At 32.8% G+C, this 22,878-nt stretch overlaps 1 protein-coding gene across 1 annotated transcript; it reads right to left on the bottom strand.

Annotated features, from left to right (window-relative positions):
• Positions 1–6: 6 nt before the first annotated feature.
• On the bottom strand, positions 7–22,807 carry LOC126735434 (squamous cell carcinoma antigen recognized by T-cells 3). Its single transcript, XM_050439418.1, has 13 exons — positions 22,682–22,807; positions 22,161–22,516; positions 21,842–22,109; positions 18,491–18,690; positions 18,308–18,433; positions 18,065–18,254; positions 17,837–18,010; positions 17,669–17,778; positions 16,910–17,048; positions 12,750–12,946; positions 12,360–12,689; positions 12,063–12,305; positions 7–383 (listed from the first exon to the last, which is right to left on the bottom strand). Exons 2-13 carry the CDS (start codon positions 22,257–22,259, stop codon positions 63–65), a joined length of 2,397 nt encoding a protein of 798 aa, XP_050295375.1. The 5' UTR covers positions 22,260–22,516; positions 22,682–22,807; the 3' UTR covers positions 7–62.
• Positions 22,808–22,878: the final 71 nt, after the last annotated feature.

Here is a 22,878-nt window from a genome sequence, read left to right as displayed (position 1 = left end):
TAATGCTTTAAGGTTAAAAACATGTATATTGACACACATACAAAAATAATAAAGACTAATCACTACTTTTTCAAAAGCATCGCCCTAAAATCGCTGTTACTTTTCATCTTTCCCCCTTGCTCAGACCCATTCTTTTTCACCTGGCTGGGTACCAAGGACGTCACTTGCAGGGACCTAGGCAACAGTGACGTTTGTAGGCGGCTGCGCGCATGTCTGATCGGGTCCTCATCGTTTTTCTCGAAACTCTTATGAGTTTTGTCTTTTTTCGGGGGAGGCGCACTTATGGCCACCGTAATTACATGATCGTCTATGGTCATTTGATCGGTTTGTTTTAGTGCGTTTTGGGCGTGGGATTCCGATTCGAATTCTATGTAGGCCAGGCCCTGAAAATGTCAATGGTTATTATAATTATATAGGTCTATGGTATATATCTGATATTTAAACCCCTATAAATAAAAGGGTTTCATTTTGAAAAGTAATTCAATTAATATACGCGCCTTGTCTCGTTTAAAGCTTTTTTTATTTTGAAACAGTCTTCTTTGCAAAATGATTTGTGTATTGCAAAATACGTGGTGGAGACAACTTAAGTTGAAACGGACCATGTTTATGCGGTTCAATAAAAAAGAGGGAGGCTTTGTAAAACAAATGATAACATTTTACGTTACTAAGAAGCCGAGTTTGACTTTTAAATCAATCAGCTTTTAATGCATTGGTGTTGTTAATAATAATTTAAAATAAAATAGCTCGTCGTAAAGCGTGTTTCTGACGAAATAAGAAAAGCATTTAAAAGATCGAAATGCTTCTCAAATCGCTGACAGTAAAAACAAATCGAGATATACAGTTTGAAATATTATTAAATTGTACAAAACAACGGGATCTACTGCTCAAAAACCCAGAGTTAGAAGCCGACCGCATTATTCCAATATCAACTTAAGAGCCTTAAAATGGATTATCAAGGGAAATTGCTGTGCTAATTGTAATGAATTGACAATATTGTGGAATCCGGCAACCACAAAAGAGTTATCGAAAGCAACTTGTCACTGAGCTGGCCAAAAACTGGAATTTATAACTTAAAGGTAGCGTAAACAATTTTTTTTATTATTCGTTTTTAATTAATTTTAATTTTTTAAGTATTTCTAGGCAAAAGAGAAATTCTTACCGATGAAGAATTCAGAAGAAAAACGTGGGCATGGGCCAAAGAACACAAATTATGGTCTTCGAACCAATGGAACTCCATTATTTGGAGTGATTTAATCCAGATTTGAAGTATACGTGGATGAAGAGTCGCGTTATAAGAACTAAAGAAGAAGTGTTTCAGAATAATTGTCGTAAAAAAAAGTTAAGTTTCCGGCTTTTGTTATGATTTGGGGATACATGTCAGCAAGTGGAGTGGGAAACTTACACTTGTGGAAAGTATTATAAATGCTGAGAAGTACATTAATGTGCTTCAAAATAACTTAATGCCCCAAATTGATTAAATGCGTTTAAACAATATCGAATGTATCTTCCAACAAGATGGTGTTGCTTGCCATACGGCCAGAAAAGTAAAAGATTGATGTTCGAAACCAATATTCCAGCTTTAAAATGGACATCGAGTAGTCCAGATCTATCGCCAATTGAATCCTTGTGACATATCATGAAGAAAAAGCTCAGATCGAATCCCGAAGGAATCGTTCTAGATTAGCGAACCCGTATCCAAGAAATTTGGAACAGTTTTACACCAGATAACTGCCAAACATTAGTTGATACTATGTCAAAACGTATCAAAGCCGTAATCAGTCGAAAAAGCGATGTAACGCAGTGGTGATTTGATGCTTTTTGATGAAATGGCCTTAACGGCTAGCTATTATTTGACAAATCTTCGCTTTACGGGTCACAATTTGACAAATAAAAACAAACACTTCGCATTCGAGTATTTGGAAACCATAAATATAATTTATCACATTAGGTACAGAATCAAAACCGTTCTTGTATGTTTGGAGATCAATTTAAAACGAACCCTTTGGTGACTTGGTGAAAATCCTTAACCCCTTCAGACACGCTGTACATGGGTATGTACACTGACTTAATTGATTATTTTTTTAATCAACCTGCAAACATTCATAGTTTATACCAATTGTACTTCTTTATGTACATATTTACCACAAAAACCATTTTCTAGTGCCATTTATGAGACAAAATGTGAAGTAGTAAACAAAAACATGACCTAGTTTTATTGCGCATTATCGATTCAAGGTAAGCTCTGTGGTTTATGTTGATTTTTGTATTTTTTTTGAAAAAAAATGAGTGTGAAAAGTTTATAGAGGTTTATAAAGTTCATATTACTATTTTATATAAAATACTTGACAACTTTTTCTATGATTATTATTGTCTAAAAGTTCATGTACACCTGTATGTACAAACGGTCTTTATTGGTATAAAGACTTGTCCATGTAGATGTACACATGGTATGAAGTGTTGTAAGTTGTAAATTGTATTTCCTTTTAGATATTAGTAAGCTGATTTTAAAAATGAGTGCATATAAAAAGAAGTATAGTCTTGAAAACCCAGAAGATATACAAGAACTTATCGACTTAGTTGAAAATGGCGATTTGTCGGATATTGAACAAATTAAGAAATTGAAGAAAATGAAGACGAAGACGATATTTTAGAAAGCGTGACCGTCCCCGGTGAGCCAAGAGTAGGACCTGACACTCTGACAAAGTTTCATTCTTATTTTTCGTTTATTCCGGAAAAACTATTTGAGGAAATGTCAATGTATACAAATATTTATGCATTGCAAAATAACGTCAAAAACTTTAGACCAACAACCGAATCTGAAATAAAAGTTTTAATAGCTCTCCATATCATGATTGGATGCCTGAATAAATTTCCTCGAATTAGAATGTATTGGGATCGTACCCTAAGAATTTATGCTTTTTTGGAAAACATGTCAAGGGATAGGTTTTTTCAGTTACGCAGCTGTCTTCATTTCGTAAATAATTTGGAAAAGCCAACTGAATCAAAAGATAGACTCTTTAAAGTTAGGCCAGTTATAGAATCTGTCAGAAAAAGATGTTTGCAATTAAACCTCGAACGTCAACTTTGTGCTGATGAGCAAATGATTCCTTTCACTGGATCTATAAACATAAAACAGTATATAAAAGGCAAACCATGTCCATGGGGAATAAAGGTCTTCGTGTTATGTGGAAAAAGTGGACAAGCTTATGACTTTGTGTTTTATCAAGGAAAGACAACTGGTTTAAATGAAAACAATCTTCAAAAATTTGGACAGGAAGCTAGTGTAATTCTTCACTTTGCAAACAGGATTTCTCAACCAGGCCATCAATTGTTTTTTGATAACTTCTTCAATTCCTATTTGCTTCTTGTTGAGTTAAAAAAGAAAGAGATACTTGCTGCTGGGACTATAAGAATAAACAGATTTTTTCAACCTCCCGTTATGAGCGATAGAGATATGAAAAAAGAAGCAAGAGGATTTTCCGAAGAAGTTGTAAGCGAGGATGGCGTAGTTGTCGTAAAATGGTTAGATAATAGAACTGTTGGCCTCACATCGAATTGCGTAGGTAAAGGTTTAGAAGATCAAGCAAAGCGGTGGGATAAAACAAACTCACAATATGTACAAATTAGCAGGCCAGAAGTGTTAAAAAAATATAATCACAGCATGGGAGGAGTCGATCTTTTATATCAACTAGTAAGTTTACACAGAATATTCATCAGATCAAAAAAGTAGACACTGCGAGTTACGATGCATATGATTGACTTTGCTTTAGTTAACAGCTGGCTGGAGTATAAAAAAGACTGCCAACCTTGTCAGGGCCGTATCTGAACCAAAATTTTGGAGGGGGGGTTAGGCCAGTGACATTTGAGATAATTAGGGATAAAAAAAACTTTAATTTATAAATAGGTTTTACTAAAATAAGATACCAGTTTAAACTAAAAAACACATTTAACAACGTTAAAATTTTAAAAATAGTAATTATAATAACAACTGAATATTTCTTTGCTTTTCCCTCGCAAAACGATTTAAGACCTCTGCGGTATCAATTATAATATTTCTATGCACGCTTAAAAGGGCAAGTCCTGTTAGCCGCTCCTCGACCAGTTGAATTGCGCAAATAGTCTTTTAAACGCCTTAGCGATGAAAATTATCGTTCTGATGAGGCTGTAGAAACAGGTAACGTAGCCAGAATTTGCAACAGAGTATGAATATTGGGAAACAAAGATGGATTACATGCTGATAATGCATCAAGAGCATTTTTTGGCCTTTCTGCTTGAGGCAGCTTAATCCATTTTTGTTTCCACAACTGTAGTTCTGTAGATAACGTATCTAGGTCCAAAAATTCCTCATATGGTAACAAGTCTTCCATTTTTACTATGTGTGCTTCGCACATATTTGGTACTAGACAATATAACAATGAAAGTGATTTTTCGGGATTTGCAAATCTTGCAGATTTTTATCAGTTCTTCTATAAATTGATCAAAAAAAGGAATTGCAACTGTGTTTCGAAAATTATTCTTCTGCAGTAGCTACCATGGCATTAGAACGATTCTGCTGTCGTGAAACTATTCTAGGTATTTTTATGCATTCTTGATCATCTATAGACTTTATAATAGCTTCAGATTTTTTACAAATATTTTTGAATTCTTGATCTATATTCAGTCTCATATTCCTGACCTCGCTAATAAGAGTATTCACATGCTCAACAGCGCTAAATAGATCAAAATCCACAGTCTGGAGAATTCTGCATAACGGTAGAGTAAAAGCAAATAAAGTGGACGCTGTTAACATACTGATAATAAACCAACACCCACTCAAAGACAAGGCCTTAGTGCTTGGCGCGTGACGTCATCGATGTGGGCCACCGATTTTTAAAAACCAAGAGATTTCATATGCTAATATCTCAATATTTGGCTTATTTTAAAAAATGCTAGGAATAGAATAGAGTTCAGGAAACATTCAAAGGTATGTTTTAGTTCTGGTTGAATGTCAGATTAAATATTATGGTGTAATATTAAATGCAGACTCCCAACTCCCCTACATCTGCACCAAAATTCAACATATGTATTTAGGTATTTATAATACTTTTTTTATACCATCAAGTAATAAAAAATGTTATTATATACACATAAATACATATATTGACTTTAAAAGCTTAAAAAGCTTATCATACTCCAGTTCATGTAATTCTTTAATTGCAGAAAAAGAAGCACATTTTTTTTTCAAAGTGTCAAAATCAGGAAAATAAAATTTTTGGTCTGGTTTAGAGTTAAGCCAATTATTAAATACACATTTAAGTAAGTGAACTGTGTCAAATAGGTAAAATAATGGTCTCTGATTATCTATGGGATGAGAATAAACAATGCTAAGTTGGTCTGAAGTTGAAAAATGACTCATGGCTTTCCCGTTAATGGCATTATTATCACTTGTAACACAAAAAACTATGTACCCAATCTCCTCTAAATTTTCAATAATTGTCTTAATAAAATTATGAAGTATGTCTGATGTAATTTTGGAGATGGGAGCTATGTGAACTACTTCCTAAAAAGCTGGAACACACACTGGTAATCATAAAAGTAAATGCTGAGGAAGCTAGAGACTTATTATTGACTGATGTTCCAGTGATATTACCGCCTTTATAGTCCAATTCATATTGACCCTTACATATGTAAGGGTCAATATGAATTTCATCAAAAAGTAGTGTCACAAATCTCTCATGATCCTTTAGTAAACTAAACACATTTGGGGCATAAGTTAAAAACATTTTTTTTCATCTATGTGGGGATCGGTCATGTGTTTGTTACAAATACCCATTATAGTTTGACGATGTGGTAAAATTAGGTATCCATAACCTCTTAAATACTTGTATGCATGAAGACTAATAGTATAGATTATAGAAGTCAAAATTATTGTACTACTTGAATATCTGTACCTTTCCTTTGCAGTTATAAGCAAAGCTAATTGTTCACAAATAAAATCTAAAGCATGCACTATTTTGTTGTCTCCAATGTTTTTAAAACTTTTTAGTATGTTTGACACAAAATCGAACACACATTTCATTTTATTTATGTCATTTGATGGTTTGACATGATTGAGAATAGTATTGCCAAGGGTATTGGTAGCAGTCTCGGTAGCAGTATTTGGATTTAAGTTACAGTCGGGGTTGTCATTATTGGTAACATTTTCCTCCAAAGGCAGGGTAATAATAGTAAGGTCTATTGCTTCAAGTATTGCATACAAATCATCTAAACTATGGGAAGTATATGGAGTTTTAAATTTTGATGTTAAACCACAAACTGGCTCGCTATATAAAAAAGTTTCATATAATATTCATATCCTAATAACATTTAAATTAAAAACAATTGCCCAATTAATGCATAGACCAGGTGTGTATTCAATTTTAAAAATTGTTAGCTTTTTGCTGTCTTGAGACTCACTGTGAGCAGTATCTTTCGGTAGTTTAAAAGCAGAACATTTTTCAATAAACTCTTCAAAACTGTCAAAATTATTTTGTTTCTCATGCTCGCCAAAGTCAATTTTGCTTAATTCAAGGGCTTTTGCTAAATTCAACTCGTCAATATTTTTAAACCTTTCATCTTTACTTGGCAGTATTTTTATAGTTTTTGAAAAATAACTAGGGCAATTTAAAAAAATAGATGGTGTACAGTCTTCTTTTAGCCGTGGTTTTAGTAATTATTTTGTACAAATTTCACCTGTGTTGGAATCTTGAACTTAAGTACTCTTTATTATACTACCTTCAGGAAAATGAGCTTCACATACTTTGGTGTTGATTGTGGGCTCAAAGTCATCTCTGTGTATGGCTTTTACCCATTTTTGCCTTAGATTTATATCCTTAAGAAAACCGAAGACATGCACTTTAGGTCCGTTTTTATAGTTTCCGTTACAACCCATAACACAGCACTTTTGAGGCATATTTAAACTCTGGTATTAACTACAAGCCGAGGGAGAGATAGGAGAAAAACATTAAATTAAACACGAACTAAAGTATTAAAATCTGATATAAACAAATAAAACCGCAGCGTCGCCCGGCCGGTGCGCCGGAGAACCGGTTTCTCCGAGGATTTTTCTAGTCCGAAAATATGATTTTGCGATTTCAAAGTACGCGAAGAGTTTACATAAATATAACATACACGTTTCGCGGAAATAAACAGTTCCGATTTTAGAAAAAAACACAAAAATTAGCTTATGTTTACTGCGGATCTCGTCAGAAACACCGGCAACCACAGAACATAAATATAAACAACCTAACCTCTCGTTTCATCAGGTGGCACAACTAGTAGATGCGCCGTTGTCAGATTTATATAGAAAGAACTCCTATTGGCAAGTAGCAAGGTATTAGATAAATGATAAAATTTGAAAAAATGGAAGTTTAAATTATAAAAAGAGAAATAAGGATGCACTCTTTTTTTTAACTAAATTGTAAAGTAAGAGCCGTTAAAGATATAGATTTGATTATTTTAAGATAGTAATAGGTCATCCTAACGTTCACGGCAATCTGCAAAGTCTGGCAGCGTTGCAGGCAGCCTTCCGTGGACGAACAACGGCAGCGTCAACAGCTGAATTCACCCGAAAATCAACCCGAAGTGCATGGCCCAAATGCGTGACGTCACGAGCAAAATTTTTTGGAGCGCTTTGTCCTTTTGTAGAGGTGTTATTGAATAAACTCACTGGTCATAATAGCTCGAAGGAACTGCAAAGCTTTTGAAGAAGTTTCGATGTCTCTTACTTGTTTTAGTTCTTCTAATGTTTCAAAAATGGGTTTAAAAACTTCAGTAAACCTAATTAGTCCATCATGATTTTCCACCCACCGAGTTTCACACATGGATGTTAACTTACTCCATTTGGAACATGTTCTTTAATTTTATTTTTTAATATCTCAGTACGCATAGCTGATATTTTTATAAAATTTGCAATAGATTTTATTGTTCCAATACAATTTCTGATACTCTGAACCTTACAGGAATGGGCAAGAGCTAAATTTAAAGAATGAGCACTACAGTGCACATATATTGCTGCTGGATATTTTTCTCTAATTATAGCCTGGACACCTTTAAAACTTTAAAAAGTAAATTAAAAAAAAAGAGTTATAGTTACCAGTCGTTTCAATTTTATTTAACGTTATAAGATTGAACCCCTTAAAACCCCCCCCCTAGATGACCTTGTAATGTTCCAAAATAAAAATTTTGGACTTACTCGATTTCAGGATGACGATTGCTGAAAGTCTAATAAAAATGGGTCAGAAGGTTCAAATAAACGGGGTCGACCATCATCATCCTTTAGTGCTACCCCACCCGCGTCTCCTCATCCAGTAAGAAGAAAAGTGGAAACTCGCCCACTCGTTGAAGTTCAGTTGGATAGGGTAGATCATATGCCCCAATTTGTTGATAAAAAAGAAGCTACTAGATGCAAGGTGGCTGGATGTAAAGGAAGGTCACATGTATTTTGTGACAAGTGTCGTGTGCATTTGTGTCTTATTAAAAATCGAAACTGCTTTTTAACTTTCCACCGTTCTTCCAAATAGGATTATATCATTTTCTTTCTTTTATGCCTAAATAAAAAATATGTATTTACTTAACTTTTTTTTTAATTCCGTACCTTATGTACATGGGTATGTACAATCAAACAAATATACAAAAAAATAAAAAAAAAATCAAAAAAATTATATAAATGAATTCAGATAGTGTCATATTAGCTAAATCTTCGAAAAATATTTTTTTTTGCCATTAAAAAAAAGTCAGGTCTGAAGGGGTTAATTTAAGGACCGAAGATCCAGAAAAAAAAATTTCAAAAAAAATCGCAATACAGAGTAGGAAATAAATACAGTGTAAATAGAGGTTTCTAGTAATATTAAGTCATTGTGTTTAGTTAGTACGTTTCAGTGCCCCGAAAAACGTTGCCCATTTAAAACTACAGTAGGCTTTTTATTTTATCGATCCCAAACCCCAACATTATACCGATTGCTGTCTAAATTAGCTTGGATGATAAAAGAACAAATTCAATTCTTATTGTGTATACAAATTTTATTAAAATCCCAAAATACTCTAATGGGATCATTCCAGGAATAGTTAAGTAGGACATTGTAGAGTTCTCGATTGGTCTCTATATGCGTGAAATTAAATCAACCATCGTTAGCACTTTCAATGACAAATTTCTAAATGAAATAGTAGAAAAGGTATCATACGTAATAAAAAAACAGTTTGAACAGCAACTGGAAAATCAGCGAAAAATAATCGACTCCATAAATACTAAGGTTATAAGTTTGGAGAATGAAAACAAGCATCTAAAGGGTCTCATCGCTAATCAAGAACAGTTGCTGCGCAATCAAAATATACGCATATTCGGCATAAAAATGGAAGATGGTAGACCTAAACACGTCAACATGTCAAATTTTATCCCATCGTGCCAGTCAGGATTCCGATCTGGTTACAGTACCTCTACTTGTTTAGTTAATCTTGTAAATAAATGATGTTCGTCTCAGTGAAGATAAGAAACTAATAACTTGCCTGGCATTTCTCGATTTCATCAAAGCATTCGATACGATTAGCCACAATATGCTTTTAGCCAAGCTTCATTACTATGGACTTTCTGATAATTCTGTAAAATTTTTCGAACAATATTTAATAGATAGATCCTTTTGTGTGGAAATTGTGAGAGATTTTCAAAGCGTTCGATCTGAATTTGTACCAATTGCCACAAGTGTGCCTCAAGGCTCAATTTTGGGCCCTCTGTTGTTTTCCATATATGTTGCAGATATGAGCAATTCTATTGAAAACTCGAAAATTCAACAATATGCTGACGATTCTCAAATATACACTTCATTTTCTTTAGGTTATGTAAACGAAAATATTGACAAATTTAATACGGACTTGAATAATTAAAAAAAATATCTCCGATGATCATAATTTAAAACTAAACTCCTCTAAATCCTGTACGCTATTTTTTAATGCTAAATATCAGATTGAGAGAATTAGGCAATTATTTGTTCCACAAATAGATAATATGCCTTTGGCCTCAGTTTCAGAGGTGAAAAATTTGGGTATACTTTTTGATGATTCGCTAACATTTCAAGCACATATTCATAATAAATTAAAAATTGCTTATATAAGATTGAAAAAACTTAATTATTTTAAAACCAATTAAAAACTAAACTTAATTATTTTAAAAACAATTAGCACACCAAATACAAAAAATACAAAACAGCTGTATGCGTTTTTCTTACAATATTCCATTTAGAGAACATATTAAACCTCATTTAAATAATAAAAATATCCTTAATATGAGTTATCGCAGAAAACTTCATTTTTATACTTTTTTACATAGAATCTTAAAAACTGGACAACCCTCATACCTTGCAGCGTTATTTAATCCATTTTTACATCAGCATCATACAAGATTTGTTAATAAATACAGGGTACCTCAACATTGCACTGCAGCTTTTCAGAAATCTTTTACATTTATAGGGATTATATTGTGGAATGATTTACCAGATGAAGTAAAGGAATTTACTTATAAAAGATTCCTAAAATATGCTAAGCAATTTCTTATTAATGAGCAAAAATAACCTACATTTCTTCCAAACCATGCGTGCTGTGCTGTTGTCAGATTTTCCCGCAAAAATAAAATAGGATATCCTGTAAAATTAATATATTTACTGTTAGCTGCCCTTGTTTTGTCTCGCGCACGCCTTTCGCCCTTTTTTTTCTGTCATTTGCTGTTCCATTGAAAATCTTATTGATTTATTTACTTATTTATGTATAGTTTAGGTGATACAGGGTTACCGCGCACAAATTCACATGATTTGTGTATTTTGTGTTATCGGCCACTATGGTCGCGCTGTAGTTCTCGGGTTATATAGTATATAGTTGTAAAATTGATTGTGTATAATTTGTATATGCATATATTGGGCAAATAAAGAAGTTTGATTTGATTTCATACGCCTGAGACATTATACAATCTATCAAAAAAATACCTGGAATCGAACATTGAATAGGCGTAAAGGAATATTCGAAATTACTTTTTTAATTAAGTTGGCAGAACTGTCCGCTATACTCATGCGGAGTATGAACGTCATAACTCATTTAATTCGATTACAGTACTTAATTAGCCCTAAACGTGTTCTGCAATTTTTATAATGGATCAAGTTATCTTAAATTTGGCAAATGGGATTATGTATGCGTGCAAACGCTGAACATGTTGCATAAGACTTATGGCTTAAGACGTCTGAGCGAGAATCTGTTCGTGGCATTTTCAACAATTAATTTAATATGAAACGTGTTACCACTCTACTGCTATTGCCAGAAGACCTAAATTTTCTGTCAAAAATCAATTAAAGTTCGTTGTTCCATGAGAAAAAAGGTCGTTAAGGTCGATCTAAACCGAAGGTGACTAAGTTTTTTTTCCTTGCCAGAAGGCGAGACAGTTTTTAAATCTTTCGAGACAGTCTTTCTTTCGTCTTTGTGACGTTGATTTGTCATTGCATATGATTTGATTGGCAATAAATGGATATTATTACTATAAATAAAGAATAATATTATCTAAGCATTATAGTCGGAGAAGACCAGATATGTGGAAAGAAAAGGCATGAATTTGTAACATAATAACGCACCATCTCACAAGGCGATGGTGGCGAATTATGAACGAGTTTCTCGGTAAGGTCGACAAATATTACCGAACAGCCATCGCACTTACCGCAATGCCTCCGGCTGACTTAATTCTTTTTTCAAAAATTAAAACCACTTCGAGGCACCTGTTTTCAGTCGATTGAGGACGTTAAAGGGAATTCGCGGACTGATGAAGTCGACTGTAAAAAATTTATACTTATACAGGATGTTCGTTACCCTGTATGTTGAAAACTGCATTTCCGGACCCATGTTTATAGAACTTTTTCTCATATTTTTTTACAAGAAATCACCCATTGAAATATCTCCGTTTATTTTTCGAACACCCCGTATAATAATATATACTTTGCGGTTAATTCAGCAATTCCTGGGACCGGCCTTATTAGTAATAGAATATAATAAAGAAATAAATAACTAAAAAGTACCTTTGGTTGTCCACTTTTATGCAGCACGAGCCTGACATCTTTAGCTCCGTACTTCTTAAATATTTCTTCGATTTCCTGTTTCGTTTTCTTAATTGGTAAACCTCGAACGAACAGTTTATTCTTCTCTTCCCGAGTGGCGTACTTAAACGTCGGTTTCTTCTCTGTTTTTTCGGTTTTAATTTCCGATATAAACACCGGCCTGCCGTCCAAAGGTTCACGGTCTCTCGACAGTGCTACCATGGCCTAAAAAATGAATTAACTGTTGTTTTCAATTTTATTATTAAAATATTTGTTTACTTCTTCAGGGGTTTTAAACTGGGCATAACCAAAGCATCTGCTCTTCCCTTTTTTGTCCATCACTACTTCTAAGTTGGCCGCATTGGGGAACATTTCCTTTAGACGCTCCTCGTCAACGTTCGGATGCAAATTGCTAATAAAAACGGTGGTTTCAGGGTTTTTTTCCACGGGGGCTTTGGTTTTCTTCACCGGGGGCTCCGCCGTTTTGACTGCATCCCCTCTTCTATTAACCTGGGGCTCCATTTTCCGCTTCTTGCCTTTGCCCAAAGGTGAGGCATTTGAATTTGATTGTTCCTGAGACGTTTCTTGATAGTTCAAAGGGATGTTAAGCTATTAGAAACAATGTTTGTTAATAAAGGTAGCATTTTTATGCAAAATTATCAGACTTACTTCTCGACATTTTGTCACACACTTCATAACATCTTCTAAGGTGCCAAAATGTCTCTCGTACATGAGCCACTCGTCTATGATTCCTTGCGGCCAGTCTTCGACAGAGTTTAAAGCTTTCTGGAAGAGAGATCTTAAGGTGTTTGCCTCTCCATACTGTTTTTCTATATTGATGTACTCCAACCATAGGCAGTATGAACCTATAAATAAAGGGCATAATACTTAATGAATATTTTTGAAAGCTTTTTATTATTTACCTAATAGCGTCTGGCTCCTTAATTTAAAAATCTTTATACATATAAATAAATATCCGAAATTTAAAATTAGAAATAACACAGAAAAAGTGATATATTTATTGTATTTCCACTCTGTAACAGTAGTAAATGTGTTTCCTTGTACTTGTTTTAACTCTAAAAGAATATCAGAGAAGGGAAAGAGTTGACTGATAGGTCTAACACGAGACCAGGTTTTTGGCCCTGCCCACCATAAGAAAATTGACCGTTCAGTCCTCCGCCTGATCTTTTTTTATATAAATTTACGTGTACTGCGGGACCGAGATTGTTTTATATTGGCAACTTACTATATGTCTTTATGTAAAGAATTCCAGCATAAACTACTGCAGTTGAATGAAATACACATTTTAACCATAATTAAATGACGTTCAATTGAGTTACGGTGCAAGACTTCGTAAGTATTTATTATTAATAATAAATACAAGGTGTCTCAAAAAAAATGTTATATCTCAAAAATTCATAAAAAATAAAAGTACCGAAAAAATATGTATTTATTATTAAAGTACACTTTTTGGAAATTTATTTAAAAAAAAAATTTCAAAACAATACATTTTCTGATGACGGATACCTGCCAATCCGTAATGGCTTCTATTTCGTTTAAATTAATGTTTTAACTGCGCCAAGTTTGTTTATTAAAGCAGACTTTAGATTTGAGGAAACCTCAGCAAAAACTCCATAGGACTGCGTGGGAGCCAATATATCTCACATCTCAAGATTAATCTGTGTGGAAAGATTTCACGAACTCGTAGCAGAGATGATAAGCAGAGACGCATTGGACGTTGTTTCATCCTGCTGGAACCATGTTCTTTGGTTATAGTCAGGTAAATTCTGACAACGAAAACTCATCTAACATCCTCACATAACACTCTGAATTTACTCACTGTAAGAGCACGTCTCTTTTCATCTTGCACTCATTAAATTTTACAGGGATAAAGCTTTACAACTTTGTTCAAAATTCGGTGTAGCGATGATCTATGCACGTTCAGAGCACTTTCATGCTTTCGAATAGAGGTCGGGAGAATCACGAACAGATTGATTAATCCGTTCTAGAGATGTGCACGATACTATTTATTTGATACTTTCTATCTAATACTTACAAACGAGTAAGTTAACGCGAGTAACGGATATCGATCGAAAAATATACCAAATACCGGGAGACCTTTTGCATATAGGGAAGCAGCTGATGATTGACGGGTCGTTACATTTCTGGGGCACTGGTAAAGAATTTTAGATCTGTGTTCTTTAGATGATGTTTAATATCTCGTACTTTTTAGTATATCGCTAACTGTAAGCGAGGTGCATGTTTAGATTCTTGGATTTTATATTATTAGTGTGAGAGTAGTAAATATGGCAGAAAAAAAAGTGGTGTTTGACAGTATTTTGTTGAAATTAATGATAAAAAAAGTCAAATGTAATATATGTAAAAATATCTAACTAAAAAAATAACATTAAAAATTCAAATAATTCCAGTAATAAGTGACTCAAAAAGCTTTAAGGCTCGTCAAGCTTTTGAAGTGTCAGTAAATGATGAACCACAATCAGGAATTAGATACAGGCAAAAGACTTACGACTCAGACCATTGATGAATGTTCACAACCCAAGTTCGACCCGTATCTGTACTAAGCAACTTAATGACAAAGTGTTTAGTATAATTGCCCTAGATCTTTAGCCGTTTTCTGTGGTGATCCTTCCTATTATTTGCCCAGTTGAACTACGTTTATAGTAGAAATTTTTTACTTTTACAGAAATCGGCAGAGGTTTTCACAAAAATAAAAATTCGTGAGTCAAGAGATATTACAGATACCTGAACTTCAACGGCTACATAAAGTTACATGGCATTTTACTGCACGCTCATTTTATTTGTGATTGCAAAATTAATTCCGTTTTACTACATTGTTTTTAAATTTTTCGGAAAGGCATACTGCAAAAACTTACAACCTTAATTGTTAAGAGGGCTCAAAACAAGACTTCACAATATACAATATAATCCTGCGTTGTCAAAAGCTACATTTCTAGACCCAAGATATAAGAGACATGGTTTCACAGACAGCCATGCTGTAGCCAAACCGAAGGAATTGATAAATAAATAAAATAAATATTAAACAAAAATCAAAGTAAAGAAATTAACCCGTCTAAAGCATCTGATAAACGACAAGAAAAAAAAAGGATTCGAAAGAAAATAATTTACTGTGACGAAAATTTGAAAAAAAAGTAGTATTAAATCAACGACCACAAATTTACCTACATTTATAATAGACATACGATAGCACCGTGAAGAACCAAATATAGTGTGCCCCGAAGATTGTATAGAATGGTGAAAGTCAATGGAAATAATTTGTCCAAGTCTAGTAAAACTAGCAAATAAATATCTAAGTCTAGCAAGTATCTCAGTATCTAGTCAGATAATATTTCCAAAAATGCGTCGAACACTTTCAGCTTAAATATTTATTAAAACATTACATAAAAAAAAAGAATTTGGCTTGGTGTATTTTTTTTAATATACTAAAATGCATATTTTATAAAAATATTATATACATTTAGAATAAATGTAAAAAAAATATATAAAGCTTATTGTATACGATAAATCTCGAACCTCATAATACTGATAGTAATTTATAGCCTCTATTAATATTATGCAGTGATATACTAGAAAAGTCTAGTCATTAGAAAAAAGTATCAAGTTCAGATACTTGCAAAATATTTCATAAATAGCTTTCGATACTAATGAAAGTATCTACTGCACATCACTAATCCGTTCCACGTTCTCGATAATCTTAGTGGTCCCAATTCCGAAAGAGAGGAATGATTTAAGTAACGTAAACCTCGAACATTGCAGAAATTTCTTCGCGCAATAGTCACAGAATCAAGAATATTAATAAAGAATATAAAATTTCTTTTGAGGCACCTTATATATATAAAAAAATACAATAGACCCTTAAAGTTGGCGCAATCTAGCTTGCAATAGGTACTCCACTAAACCAAGTTATAAGGGCAATAAAAATATACAGCGCTGTACGAAAAACCACGTTGAAATAATGGTGAGACATCATTAACTTTTTTAGTGTCAAATATCAACATTATGTACAGAGTTGCCAAACAGTAATCTTTTCCTAATTTTCATAGATTACTAATAGTTTTTCCAAGAAAAGTGCTTAAATGAAGTATTCCACACTTATCCATTTTAAGCCACTTTATTTTCGTATAAAAAGGTGAAACGTGACACAAGCATTTTCCAATCTTTAAATTGTTTGTTTACATTTATTGCGAAAACAAAATCCATACCAAAAATCACAATAATTACTTAATACAAAACTATCATATAGATTACGTTTAGGTGATTGATCTATATACTATTACTATATAACCTATAATATATGTGACCTATTACTATATAACAATCGTAAAGCCACAAATAACTTTTGAATTAATGTTTAATATGTACTTAGCTGATAAAATAAAATTCCCAAATTGTTTGCAGTATCAACAAATTCAAGTCTTGTATTATTTATGTGGACATTAATATTATTTTTTATATATTTTTTACTTTATTAATATTTCCAAAAATCATAATCATAAAAATCATATCAATTAAAAATAAAAAAGAACCCAAAACGGAACCCTGCGACACTTCCAATAATATGTCCGCTAGTTTGGACTGAGTATTATTTAAACGAATAATTTGAAGTCTATTGTCTTTAGGTAAGACTGAATAAGTTGACAAGACGTTGATGAAAAGCTGTAAAATGTCAACTTGAAATTAAAAGAGCATGATATTATAGTATCAAATGCTTTAGAAACATCTAGGAGCATCAAAATACTGATTAACATTGGTTAGTGCTATTGAAGTATTACATATTGGCGCTTGTTTACCTTTATTGGCACTTTTAACGATAATTTGATTCCAAACCTTCCTGGCCTCTTTCATGTTTCCTCTATGAGCCAAAATCCTACTAAAAAGCCTTCCGATTTTAGCTTGAGGGTCATTTTCAAAACCCAACTGTTGAATAGCCTACAAACAATAAAACCATTTTCAATTCCAATTCAGTTTCAATCAAATTTAATAAAAAGTTAGCAAAGTAATGTCTAAAAGTTAGCCGGAAAACGAGTTTTATGATTAAAATAATGTTGTAGGATGTTATATCTCAATGTCCTTTCCACGTCTACTTAAAAACATCTTTATAGTGTCTTTATTCGTCGTTTAACTAGGACTTTGATGTTTTTAGAACCCTAACAAATACATTTAAATACTTCTTTTTTAAAGTAAAAACTCATAATGAACCTCTAGGTAGAAAAATAATATAATTTAGGTTACTTATGTTGTATTTAAAACAGTTCTTAAAGCCATTTTAGGTTTAGTATTATGTACAATTACTTGTGTTTTTGATTTAACTTTAAGAGTCTTTAAAAATATAATCAAATTAAAAATACAAATTGAAGCCTATTTGTATTTACATTGGGCCTTTGGTCGTTGAAAGTTAAATAAATAAATTCAAGTACCTAAATTACCTGTGATATGATTAGAATTTTAAAATTTCTGTTTTTTAGTTATTATACTGCAGAGGATAAAATTGATTGTTATTAATAAGAATAATTTAAACTCCAGTTCAAATTTAACTTAAACATTCTTACCTGATTGAAAAGTCTGTCGAGCTTTTCCGGGGAACCCACACATCTGTGATTATACTCCAAATAAGTGAGCCATAACTCCAAGCCTGGAGATGGTGCGATACTAGATATCCCTAAAAAATTAAAAAAAAAATCACGATTAAAATTTCAAACTAGAAATGACAACTAAACCTTCTTCAAAACATTCCATAACAGTGCTTTCTTTTTTCTGTAAGTTTTCCAACACTCGAATTTTGAAAACCCATAGGTCTTCACTCCACGGACAATTCCTCAGTGATTTTTTACATACTAACAACGCTTGATCGGTTAGTTTAAAAGCATAGGAGCAATATTCAAGCCAAATATCTAAAAAATATTATAAATTGGATAAGTTTTTTAAATTTCAAAGATATCTTTTACCTGGAACAAGACAATGTTGTGCCACAGCTCTCTCATACAAGCAAATGATAGTAGACGGATCCGAAACTGTTTTAATGTAGTTTTTGTAAATCACAAGAAATTCTTCATTTGATTTTGCCCCCAACAGTTCTTCCTCAAAAGGCTTGTAGGCCTCTAAAGTCTTAATAGCTTTTCCATATCCATATTCAACCTAAAAATTGGATTTGTGATATTCCTTTTTTACACTATACACACATTTTTTACTGGTTTGGGATCCACAAGTCCCTCAGGCAAAGACTTCATCCACGCCTGCCACTCCCCATAAGTGTTTTCCATTTCTAATAATGGAATTGACAGTTCTCTTTTGAAAATGTCTGCCAAACGTAAAATCTACAAACAAAAATCCGTACATTTAAGAGCAATTATATCGAATGAATTATTAATTACCTGCATCTTCCAGGGTTCTGAACCCTCTTCATGCATTGAGATATGTAAATTTTCAATTTCTCTGTAGGTGGCCCATATTAGAGCTCCACTATTGCACACCAAACCTGCACTGTTTACAGCCCTCTCTAAGATTGTTCTTGTTCTTTCTAAGGAAGAGGCTCCAATGGCATATTGAGCATATTCTGACCATAGTTCTACAGCTAATTTAAAAAAAAAATTAATTATTATTCCATTCCATATCCAAAAGGTTCTAATTTGCCCTTCAGGCTTTAACATTTGCAAAATAATAATAAGGTCATAAAAATGAATAATTCATTTCATACCAGACTATTATACTATCGTATCTTAATTTTTGCATTTTAAATTTCATGAAACATAGCTATTAACTCAAGATCTGATAACTTTACATATTTTGGCTCCTTGCTTCATTTATATGGATATTTTGCCTTAAAGAATATATTTTCACAAAAAGGTACTTCTATTCAAATTCAACATTATTGTTTTAGGCTGTTATTTCGTATAAGGAAAGAAGGCAAATTTCTCACATGCTACGAGATGCAGAATGGTTATATTTATAGAATTAATAAGTGGTGCATCTTAATTGTATTAAATAAATAAATAAAATACACACGTGTGAAACTACACTATATTTACTTGATAGGTTTTGTAACGAAACTAAAATGCACGATGTAAATATAGAAAGACAAACTCTTACCTCAAATAGTAAATATGTAACAAAAAATACTTATGTTAGATACAAGCTTTAAAAAGAAAAACAAACTGATTCTGCTTAGTTCACTATGCTGACACAATGTCTGTGTAGCCTTTGAGTTTAAAACTTTAAAATATCATATAAATAATAAAATTAAATCTTTAACAAATCGCTTCTTCCAAACAAAATGAAATTTAGCTGGTAAGAATGTTAAAACACCATAGGCGTTTATTAAAAATCTTTAAAAAAAAAAAGAGAAAATGTAACAAATGATTCCCTAAATCAAAGGAGAAGAACACAAAGTCTCGGTCTCAAAAAAATTCTTTAATTTGTTAGAGTGGTGACACGTGTTTCGCTCCTAAGAGCATCATCAGACCTAATAAAGAATGTAAACAAAACCTAATAAAATTACAAAAAGACCTTAAAGTAAAACAAAAAAGTATACCTCAAGAAGGTTAAAAACACGCCCGACTGGGTAAAATATACACACACACACTGAACGGTAAAATATAAGTTTAAAAAAACTGCCCTCACAAATATATAAAAAAACAATAACATAGAACTTGAATACAAGAAAATAATAAAAAGTAAAAAGGAACTGTCGAGATTTGAACCTACAACCTTGCAACAAGACTGCTACCGTTTGCTGCGTTGGCCGCTAGGCCACATCGTTCATGCGATAGCTTGAGAAGAAACGAGGGGACTACAAGATGTTATTAAAAATGAGTCCCGGCTCAAAATTAAACACGTCGTTAACGCAAGTTGAAACTGGACTCTTCTTCGCTCTTGTAATCTCTAGCTTCTCTAGAAGATCCAGCTTTTTGCCCTTCTGGCAGTCATGAACCACTGCCACATTATTGGGGTAGGAAAAATTATGACCTGTTGACAATAAATGATTGGCAAACGCTGACTTGGTCTCGACAATATCGGTGGCTTTGAACTTTTTCACCAGACCTAGATGTTCTTGTACCCTTGTTGAAATTTTCCTCCCGGACTGTCCGACATAAATCGTAGGGCAATCGGCACAATGCAAACTATAAACTCCCGATTTCGAATGCGGATCTGGCTTATCCAATGGTTTAACCAGATTTCGCTTTACGGAATTAGAAGTCTTAAAAGCGATTGAGATGTTAAAAGGTTTAAAGAATTTCGCCACCCCCTGGGAAATACCTCCAAAGTAAGTTAAACATCTAAAATTTGTATTATTATGTTCCCTTTCCTCCTGATGTACAATGTGGTACAAAAGTTTGTACTTATTAAGAACCTTAAAATATAGTTTTTTGAAACTTGATAGAGGGAAGTTATTGGTGATTGCAATAGATTATATTATATTGTACTCTTTTTTAAAGGCTACATTGGAGAGAGGTAAATTAAATAATCTATAGAAGAATGAGTTAAGAGCAGCAAACTTGTGTTGGCCAGGAGAAAGGGATCGGATAATCGGATAATATTATCCGTAGCGGATGGTTTTCTGTACACTTCAAAAGTTATTCCATTGTTGTACCTAGTCAGAAGTAAATTGATATTGTTATACATATATTAACCGAAAAATTTCTGTACAGTTTCGTGAAGAACAGTAGTACATTGATTATCTCAAAGGGTCTAAATAAAAAACAAGTAGTGGTAGCACCGTTTCTTGACTTAAAAAAGGCTTTTGTTTTAGTTAGTGTAGATTTAGGAATGCAGTGTATAATTTAGCTCGAACTTATTTAATTAATAGAATTCAAGGCATAAATAGCAAATAGTTATAAATATGGAAAATAAAGTAAAATTAAAATAGCAATTAAATACTTCTTAATAATCTAATTAACAATTATTATTAAGAAATATTTGATTAAAAGTTGAGATTAGCTTTCTAAAAACATAAATTTTAGGTATATTATGCTTTTATACTAACATATTTTAGATATGCTGAAGTTCAGATTGGCAAGGCTACAATACTACAAAACAAAATTCTTACAATAATTGTATTTAAATTAGACTGTCTTACTCATATGAATATAATTTACTCAGAGTAACAAGTGCTAACTTAAGGGAAATTTTTAGCATAGAACAGTGCAAATTGGTTTGTAAGATCTTAAATATTCAACAAAAATGTAAGCTTTTATTGTAATCTACATGGGTACCAAACTAGATTCCAAAATAATAGCTATCAAGTACAAACAAGAACAAACATAGGCTTAATTAATCTGATTGTGGACATAATGAAAGCTTTTAATAATTTGCCTGAAAACATCAAAGTTAATCACAAAGTAGCTTTATTTGTAACTAACAATAAAAATAATATCATATAATTTTAAGAGAAACTTTAATTAAAAAATCTGATTTATTTATTTTTTTCAAAAGACTTGATTTCTTCCAACCCAGAGTGTAAGTAACTATAAGTCTTTGTGCACTGTAGCTAGCATAATAAATGGCATATTATTATTATTATTATACAAAACATTTTTATATATTTGGGTCATTGACCCAGAGCTACAGTTGATGAATATCCCATAATAGATAAATTAAAGAAATAAACTAAAGAACACATAAAAAAGATTTGAAAAAAAACTATTAGTAAATTTCCTATACACCATGAGTGCACCCGTTAAAAAGATACCCTCTCAAATCACCTAAAGAATTCTGAAAACACTTACACAAATAATCCTCAACTGCTTTATCAAATAAACCAAAAACAAACTCTTTCTGACCATGTGTGGATGCTACACTCTTCTCCACATTAATCCAGTCCATCCACAATGTGGGAGTTAAAGGAAAATACTCATGAAATCTTTGATAAGCTTCTCGCAAAGAGATCAAATCACCAAGCTTTTTATATAAGCCCACAAGTTCCACATGACTATCATACAGGTACTTTGAGTCTGCTAGGTCCTTTTCGAGTTGTCGGGCTCGGTCCAGAAGGGTCTAAAATAGTTGTTTTTTTAGCTGAAATGATTATAAAAGATTTCTACTTACTTGTTCTTCTCCGTCTTCTCCATCACTGCTTTCACTGGAATCACTATCGTCGGATTTATTGTCTGCCTTTGTATCCATTTCTAAAGATTTTTCAGACATACTTTCAAAAGTTTTGGTATACTATATGTGTACCAAGAAAAAATGTTATTGTTTGTTTATAACAGAATAACAGAAAATTGTTTTAAGGTTAGAATATTGACATTTAAAGGCAGTAGTGACTATCCTACAGTATATAGTCCGTTGAACGGAACGTTTCGTTAAGGCTCTAGATATACGAGTATTCTCATCCGCCCTATTGGTCCATGCGAGGTGGCGAGCGTGTAACAGCAACACGGTCTGCGGTGGGAAAAACTGCTCTGCAAATTTCAAATTTTTTTTGAAAATTGGAAAGAAATTGTTTATTGTAAAAGTTTTCGAAGGTCTAATAGTGTTGTGCGGGGTTTGTGCGACCACGTCCATTAATAGCAGTTCGGAGAAACATTTTTTTTTATCAGTTTGGTCGTGACTGCGTTATCACTTACTTTTCCTTCCTTGTTTGGGTTATTGGCTTCTGCTTCCAATTGGTGCAATTTGCCAGCTCATTCGAGTGATTCGAGGGGATTCAAAGGGTTACGAGGAATTGGAAAGGACAAAGAACTACCACGTGTTGACTAGGTAAAGCATGGCGCGTAAGTGACCTAGTTATCGACGATTTCACATATTCAATTTTGACGGAAAA

This window comes from Anthonomus grandis, chromosome 4, assembly GCF_022605725.1.
Source record: "Anthonomus grandis grandis chromosome 4, icAntGran1.3, whole genome shotgun sequence".
In the NCBI taxonomy this organism is placed as follows: domain Eukaryota; kingdom Metazoa; phylum Arthropoda; class Insecta; order Coleoptera; family Curculionidae; genus Anthonomus; species Anthonomus grandis.
The sequence above is the reverse complement of the archived record's forward strand: the minus strand, read 5'-3'. Positions and strand labels throughout refer to the sequence as shown.